The sequence below is a fragment of the Antedon mediterranea genome, chromosome 5 (assembly GCF_964355755.1).
Source record: "Antedon mediterranea chromosome 5, ecAntMedi1.1, whole genome shotgun sequence".
Classification (NCBI taxonomy): domain Eukaryota; kingdom Metazoa; phylum Echinodermata; class Crinoidea; order Comatulida; family Antedonidae; genus Antedon; species Antedon mediterranea.
The window spans coordinates 1,329,455-1,337,394 of record NC_092674.1 but is presented as its reverse complement, the minus strand read 5'-3'; the positions used below and the strand labels follow the sequence as shown (position 1 = coordinate 1,337,394).

At 32.8% G+C, this 7,940-nt stretch overlaps 3 protein-coding genes across 4 annotated transcripts in view; all 3 read right to left on the bottom strand.

Moving 5' to 3' along the window:
* Nucleotides 1-7,678, bottom strand: part of LOC140048970 (D-aspartate oxidase-like) — a 33,641-nt gene extending 25,963 nt beyond the window's left edge. Inside the window, exon 1 of the mRNA XM_072093774.1 lies at nt 7,674-7,678. The gene's annotated coding sequence lies outside the window, so the exon portion shown is untranslated. The remainder of the gene's footprint in view (nt 1-7,673) is intronic.
* LOC140049286 (transmembrane protein 254-like) lies at nt 130-2,829 on the bottom strand. 2 transcript variants are annotated; one of them, XM_072094132.1, is made up of 5 exons: nt 2,764-2,829; nt 2,014-2,098; nt 1,458-1,561; nt 1,298-1,357; nt 130-873 (listed from the first exon to the last, which is right to left on the bottom strand). In XM_072094132.1, exons 2-5 carry the CDS (start codon nt 2,092-2,094, stop codon nt 762-764), a joined length of 357 nt encoding a protein of 118 aa, XP_071950233.1. In that variant the 5' UTR covers nt 2,095-2,098; nt 2,764-2,829; the 3' UTR covers nt 130-761. The 2 variants fall into 2 exon arrangements, with proteins under 2 accessions (XP_071950233.1, XP_071950232.1); XM_072094131.1 differs by lacking the exons at nt 2,014-2,098; nt 2,764-2,829 and adding an exon at nt 1,738-1,937.
* On the bottom strand, nt 2,995-7,812 carry LOC140049034 (peroxisomal sarcosine oxidase-like). Its single transcript, XM_072093846.1, has 9 exons — nt 7,798-7,812; nt 7,567-7,743; nt 7,053-7,201; nt 6,319-6,532; nt 5,647-5,829; nt 5,139-5,273; nt 4,520-4,678; nt 3,858-3,933; nt 2,995-3,560 (listed from the first exon to the last, which is right to left on the bottom strand). Exons 2-9 carry the CDS (start codon nt 7,687-7,689, stop codon nt 3,433-3,435), a joined length of 1,167 nt encoding a protein of 388 aa, XP_071949947.1. The 5' UTR covers nt 7,690-7,743; nt 7,798-7,812; the 3' UTR covers nt 2,995-3,432.
* Between the last annotated feature and the right edge of the window lie 128 nt (nt 7,813-7,940).

The following is a 7,940-nucleotide window of genomic DNA, read 5'->3' as shown; positions in this document are numbered from 1 at the left end:
GACACAGGACTGGGTGTTGTCGACCAAACTTTTACACAATAAAAAAAAAGATAGAGGAGATTATGTTGAAATATTCATTTTATTTAATAATTTATTATTATAATTTATTATTATACCAATGTGATCCAGTTTACCATTAATGTTGCAAAGACGACATTTTACGAAAATACTGATTATAAAGGTGACAATACCTTTTATATAAATTAAAAACATTAAACTTGAACTCAATTTTATCCCATACATAAAAATTCTATTTAATTTGTATCTCATAATACTGTAATATATGCTACTTATAAGGCGGCCTTTCAAAAAGATCAAAGCATCTTACATACATCAAATACATAAAATGATAAATATTAAAATTACAAGAATTAAAACTTATTGCATAGACAAAATTCTGTTTATAACAGAAAACTACAATCAAACCTCATCATCAATATTTTACCTCTTACAAAAGCACCAATTTAAAGCTCTGTCTACACTATTAAACTAGTTTGACAAAAAAAGTGTGATGACATGACACTTTCTTTGTCACATAAAGTTTGATAGTGTAGACAGAGTTTAAGTAATGCAAATGACACTAATAAGTATCCTGCAATTGGTAATTTAGTTTCTGCGAAGAGAATTAACTAAAAATATTAAAATTCACAAAATTATGTAAGCCCTAATATATATTACTGTAATTTATAATACTGTACCCTCATGTTGATAAACAAATCTTCTAAAGTTACATGATATCAATAGCTTACATGCTGCTAATTTCACTTGCTTTTATTTGGCTTGTAGGCAAGTAGATGCCTGTAGGAAAAATAACCAAACACAAATACAGATATCAACCATTTCCGTCTCGCTGGGTTTTCAATTGATTTATTTCTGACAAAAAAAACACCAAAGTTATACCATGAAAAAAATAAATAAGTGAAAGTCTATGCTTAAATATAGAAGTTTAAACTTCTGTACTTAAATGTGGAAACCATTGTGCTCAACAGAAAATGTTTTTTTTTTTTTACATTCTTATGGTTAAACCACTTATCATAAGAATTACTACTATACTGGTAGGTACATGTAATGCAAGCTAATTTAACATTAACAAAATACTTTTAAATACTTAAGATGTGAAGTAGATGAAGAATGGTGATATATCTTGTTTCATCCAATTGTTCATACAGTTTTTTCATTTCATCCAACAAACTTGCTAATTACAGAAACAAATCTCTGAATACTATACAGAGATCCAGATGAACCTTTTATACTAAGGATGGATAAATCTATTATAAACAATAAATAAACAACTTACTTAGCAGTGTTTACTGCACAACAAGCTTCTACAGTGTGTGATGCTATTGTGAATACCATTCTGCAATATCACAAGATTTTAAAAATTTAATTAAATATTAATGAAATCATGTACATAATTACTGTATACTGTATAAACTGTATTTCAAGTTTGTACTTACAATATATTAAGTATAGCAGGCCATTCATTGACTAAATATCTAGTTAACCATCCAATTGGTCCAAGGTACTCATGTGGAACTACTGCTGGAGTAAAAGTTGCTAGCTGTAAAAAAAAAATCAACAAGTAATGTTTTAATTTATCAAAATCTTTATTTATCAAAAATATTTATATAAAATTTAAAGAAGGAAAAGTAAATGACAATGAACTTACCGTTAATAGTGTAATGCCACTCAAGACAGTACCATCCAGAAAACACTGGGCAATGACAATGAACTTACCGTTAATAGTGCAATGCCACTCAAGACAGATACCATCCAGAAAACACTGGGCAATGACATCGAACTTACCGTTAATAGTGCAATGCCACTCAAGACAGATACCATCCAGAAAACACTGGGCAATGACATCGAACTTACCGTTAATAGTGCAATGCCACTTAAGACAGATACCATCCAGAAAACACTGGACAATGACAATGAACTTACAGTTAATAGTGTAATGCCACTCGAGACAGATACCATCCAGAAAACACTGGGAAATGACAATGAACTTACCGTTAATAGTGCAATGCCACTCGAGACAGATACCATCCAGAAAACACTGGGCAATCGAAAGTACTGATTATCAACCGCCATAATACTGAAAATAACAAAAATGTAAAAGCCGAGAGTGATAATAGAATTTGACTGCGGCACTGAATGTAATGTATGAGATACAACACTAAGTACAGTTCAGATAGCTAGCTTGGCAATAATGAAAACAAAAAATATTGTAGTTGATGGCTCATTGTTGGACAAGATTATTGAAATGGGATATATTACCGACACCAGATACTGTTACTTTTGTTGCGTTCTACCTGCATAAATGGCCAACCATTGACATTATTTATAAAATATTAATAAATACTATAATTTATTACTATCCATTTTGACTTTTGTTTAATGAAAAGAAAGGGATTTTTAAGGACAGGGAATTGTGAATTATTGCATTGAGTGTAAGTGCTGTCGTTCGTGCAGGATTAAACCAACTAGTAAGTGGTCCTGGTGCTGTTATCTCTCCTTTTATCCAACCGGTGGCTGAAAGTTGAGCAAAGGTAGCCTAGACCCAATCGTCTCTGTTATCATCTCTCCCCCGGATATATCGTCTATTTACCGGCGGTGACTAACCATGTGTGGCCTAGCACATCACTTACCAAGAATAGGCCAACATTTAGCCTGGGAATTTTATGAGAGTGTAATTCATTATTATATATTGGTATGATTCATAGACAAATTAGCGTCGATAACTTTAAATTTAAACTTACTTTTCAGTCTAATAACAACTTCTTTTGTTGTGACGTGTGCGTAGCGAAATATGGTCGATTAATAAAGTTAACTCACGTGTTACGAATAGAGGGCAGCAACATAATGTAGCCGAAATAAAGAAACTTGTTAATATTGTATGAAAATTGACATTTTTCACCGAAGAAATAAAACCTCCTTTTACCGATCGAATGTGGTTCCAAATACAAAATCAGAACATTATATAAGTGTTTATCTCCTTTATTAATAAATAAAAGTTAAATCCCTTAATTATAGTACCATAGTATAATTATATATCAATTAATTTTACAGTGTAATAATAATTTGTTATCAGTTATTAATTTACAAAGACCAAATATAGCAAGAAATTAAATGACCTGATTGGTTTATTAGGATTATTATGCTCTCTTCTGTTTTTTCATGTTCACACAGCAGTCTTTCATCATTTCTATTCACATTCTTTTCATTTATTTATTTGACCAACAAACCATATGTAAAATATACAGCAGCTGAAATAATCAGGACTGCTAAAATAAATAAGTAAAGAAGTAACTACAAGAGTCACCAGTCCCATGATCTAAACTAAAATAAATTTATAAAAAACAATTAATGTCTTAGACGTGAAAATACAAACAAAAATTACTTTACTGCAGTAGTAATTTGAATTTACAATCACAGCCGTGAATTTTGAATATTGAACCGCGATATTCTGTTATGTGATATATCAAACGATGGCGCTTTTCCTGAAGCCAAGTCCGACAGAATCTGTCCAACCACTGGTGCTAACTTAAACCCATGACCTGTAAGAATTAAGTATAACAGAGCATGTTTAAGTTGAACCACAAAAGCAATTATGGATTGTCATTTCATATCGTTTTCTAGTATAACATGACCATAATGTATATGACCAAGTATAGTCCCAGTGGGCCTATAAGGTACATGATTTGGAAAAAATTATGGGGATTGAATCTATTGGATTGAACTAACCTTTGTATTTATTACCTAAGTTTTGTGTCTGAATTAGCCTAAATTAAGGTTAGGAATTTGTTATTTTTTTATGTGATTTTTAATTCAAAATTGGTGAAGCCCACACAAACCTGAAAATCCACATCCTATGACAATGTTTGGATAAACTGGGTGAACATCCAGTACAGGCCCGTCATCAGGAGTAGTCTAAAGATATAAAACATAAGAAAACTGTCAAGGAAGAATGGATCACAATGGAAAGGGTTGTGGGATAATTGGTAGAATGGATCACAATGGAAAGGGTTGTAGGATAATTGGTAGAATGGATCACAATGGAAAGGGTTGTAGGATAATTGGTAGAATGGATCACACAATGGAAAGGGTTGTAGGATAATTGGTAGAATGGATCACAATGGAAAGGGTTGTGGGATAATTGGTAGAATGGATCACAATGGAAAGGGTTGTAGGATAATTGGTAGAATGGATCACAATGGAAAGGGTTGTGGGATAATTGGTAGAATTGATCACAATGGAAAGGGTTGTAGGATAATTGGTTTAATTTGAAAATTAAAAAGAGGAAGTATTTGATTAGAAACATATCCATAATTACAAAATACTTTTGTATTTTGTCTTTGTTAGATATAATTTGCATTTAGACAACAAAATCAAGGGAAAGACAGCAAGTTGGAGAGAGGAGGATTCTAACATATCGGTGCAAGCATTACTCATAATTGGAGAAAGTGGTTACAAAAAAAGTTTTAGCATGTGTAATACTATGGCTAGAAAGACTTACTGTATAGATACAGGTTTCAATAATACTGGGTTGTGACTCTAAACCTGGGAAGTGATCTTGCACAAATTTCTTTAATATTTCAATATCATTTTGTCTGCCACCAGCTTCAGCATCTCGTAGTTCAGGGTCAATGTGGTTGTTACCAATGTGGTAGCAGATCTAGGACAGAAAGTTGAATTACAGTACATTGTGCTGTTTCTAAAAATGTACCTCGCTATAAATACTAGTTAGCTTTCGATATGCGATAATCGGGGGGAAATTAAAACTTGTGCTTGTTTGCATATCAAGACAGTTTTTATGATTTCTACAGTAGGTCTAGATGATGACTGATGACACACCAATTGACCTGACCTAGCTGGCTCCTAGGTCGTAGGTCATTACAAATCAAAATCTCCCTATTCACCATAAGTTAACATGTTCCTCTTGCTTTTTCAAACTGAAAAACCGTTTAGTTTTTCTAGGTAACATACTTGCTTCCCAGGGGTGGTTTTCAAATGTAGTTTAAAACCATGATGTATGCAATAGCAAATGTTGTATAAGAAAGAAACATATTATACAACTGTTCAGTCTAAGTTTTACCAAAGGGGTGCTGTAGACTGTTTCTTCCAACATACCATACCTTCATATGGCCAGGGTATTCCAGACATGGTAAACCATATATATGATGGGTTCCAGAATAATCAATAAACACTGGCATATCTTGGAAATCTGTTGGATTCTTGATTTTCCAATAACACACATTGATACGCCAAACCTTTAAGGTTTTAAACAAATAACTGATTTTAAAGGTGATCAAAAATGTATTGTGTTATACGTAATATGTTTACTAACGTAATGTACTACTGTAAGTGTGTACTAAGTATATGTACTAAATAAATGTGAAACACTACATAAATTTGAGTAATGTTAACATGTTAAATGTTTCTTAAATATCATATACCTTCAGCTCTGTCTACACTATCAAACTAGTTTCACAAAAAAAGTGTGAAATATGGTAGTGATTTCCAAATATGGTAGTGATTTCCAAATATGGTAGTGATATGACAGCTTTATGTCCATATATGGGCACATCACATTTTTTTGTCACATAAAGCTTGATTTCGGCCTTAAAATATGTAAGGAAGTACCTTGAGAGGTAGATTCAAGCCAAGTGGCTTAAGTACCGCACTTGACCAAGCTCCTGGAGCTAACACAATGCTCTTGGCTTTATAACTTGATTTATTTGTTTCCACGGTTACCATCGTGCCAGGAATAATTCTCAATACTTTTTCAGAATCTTTTAGTACTCCTCCATTTTTTCTGAAAATTTGCTTTAAAAAAAGAGAAAGATTTTTTAATTAAAAAAATACATTGTGATTAAAATAAAGGTATATACAGAATGCAGAAACTTTATTCGTCTCACATAAAAACATCATACATACAGGGAGATATATATTTATTTTTTATTGGTCTCTTTTTTTCTCTTTTTGTTATCTTTTTCTCGTCTTTTCGTATTTGTATCGTTCCCATTTTTTAATTGTGAAGGGCCTTATGCATGTCAGCCTCGACTGTTTGAGTCACCCTCATTAAACAAAGTTTAATAAAAAAAAAAAATCTGCCGGATACATTCAATCTTTCAAGAAATAATTTGTTGTTCGTAGCTCATAAAATTCATACACAGTTAAAATATATAACAACTTTAGAAATATATATATAACAAACATTATCTGTACAATTTTAAATTATGTTATTAAAATGTTGCATTACATTAAAAAAAAAAGATAGGCCTATGTTTGATTGATGCATGAAATGTTTTTTACGTGAAAGGCTTCAAGACATCGGTCAGCTCTCAGGACACCGGCTTGTTCGTCAATAAACATTCCATAACTTGAGTTGAACTGCAATCCTGGCCACCTATTACAGGCCGCACTTGCAGTAATATCTCCAAATTCCAATTTGTTTTTTATTAACAGTTCACGAGATATCTGAAATTCTTCGCCAAAGTTCTTTTCTATGCATAGTAGGCCAGTTTTTCTGGAATAAAACAAATATTACAATTAACAAATTATAATTGTTCAAGTATCAAAGAACTATTATCTATTAATTTCATGCTGGTCCAAGGACAAGCTCTACGATTTAACTGAATTAATGGTAACATAAAATTTTACATTGATACATTTTTGTGTATTTTTAATGTACTTTTTTGTACTATAAACATGGTTGAAAATTTCAAAAAATAAAACAATAACTGTACAGAGTTTTCTATTGTTTTTTTTAATTAACAATCAATGATTGTTCTTGAATTGACCTGCACGTGTGCAGTGACGTAAGGCTATGAGCGCTCACTGACTAAGCCCAGGGACCAAGAAGCTTACAGGAGCCCATGAGCAGGGCAGAGAGGAAACAACATGCACTAAAATATGTCGAAAAAGGATAAAAACACTGAAGTCATCCACTGTTGGAAGACCACATAGGAAGGGGCTTCAGCGTTACACCACTGCACGTGTGTCTTTTTATTTTTGTGAAATGTAGTCATGACTTGGTATGTTCTCACATATAGAGCTCCTTGCCCACTTCATCCTGCAGGACTTTCCAGCATCTATAGTTCTCTGGCATCATAGCCATGTAATAATCTTGGGCGTACGTGTATCTCGTAATCCGTGATTTTCCATGCGAACTTCCTCGTGAATGAGGTAACGGAAACTACAAAATAAAAAAAAAATTAATCTGAAACACTGCTGTTTTTATGTTTAACCATGGAAGAAACCCCTGCATGCTTTAACAAATGTGATTTTATTTCTAATGTTTTTTAAGGACAAATTCCAGTCTTACAAATTATTGTTACCCAGGATAAAATTCCCAAAGTGAGTTATAACACTGGTGACGCACCATACCTTCCAAATAATTTATTGGATGGATGATTTCTCTTCTCAGATCAGGTTTTAACCAGTTAGTTAGACTAGACTAGACTACGTAGTATAGTACTTATACTACTAAGCTAATTAGGTAGAAAGCAAGAAGGACTAAAATAAGCCCGGGCCTGGCCCTAGCTAGCCTAGTAGGCCTACCTGTTCAAGAAGGAGCACGGATTTGTTGTCTTTTGCAAGTCGGTATGCAGTTGAAGATCCTTCTATACCAGCCCCTACTACAATATAATCAAATACGCCATCACCTCCAAAGATACTAGCCATGTTCTCAAGTTGTTTTTGTTTTGTTTTTGCAAAATTAATTACTGTACATCATAACCAAAGATACTATAGCGCCACTACGTGGCGCTATACGATCTTTGATCATAACAATCGACTTCTTCTCGAGTCTTGGTGTGGTCTGTCGCCCTCTTTATAGTTTTGACCAATCACAAGTCGAGAATATTGTTAGTGCAGAGATATGATAGGGTCTACTTATTTACACAGTTTTTATGATTATATTACTAAATTAATTT

Excerpts from the sequence above, each read along its gene's own strand:
- LOC140049286 (XM_072094131.1), bottom strand. The coding sequence starts at position 1,911 with ATGGTATCTGTCTTAAGTGGCATTGCACTATTAACGGTAAGTTCGATG. Across the intron at positions 1,562-1,737 it reads GTGGCATTGCACTATTAACG|CTAGCAACTTTTACTCCAGC; the intron begins GTAAGTTCATTG and ends TTTTTTTTACAG. Across the intron at positions 874-1,297 it reads TGTGCAGTAAACACTGCTAA|AAATAAATCAATTGAAAACC; the intron begins GTAAGTTGTTTA and ends TTTTTTTGTCAG.
- LOC140049034 (XM_072093846.1), bottom strand. The coding sequence starts at position 7,689 with ATGGCTAGTATCTTTGGAGGTGATGGCGTATTTGATTATATTGTAGTA. Across the intron at positions 6,533-7,052 it reads GTGGGCAAGGAGCTCTATAT|AAAAACTGGCCTACTATGCA; the intron begins GTGAGAACATAC and ends GTTTTATTCCAG. Across the intron at positions 3,561-3,857 it reads CATAGGATGTGGATTTTCAG|GTCATGGGTTTAAGTTAGCA; the intron begins GTTTGTGTGGGC and ends TAATTCTTACAG.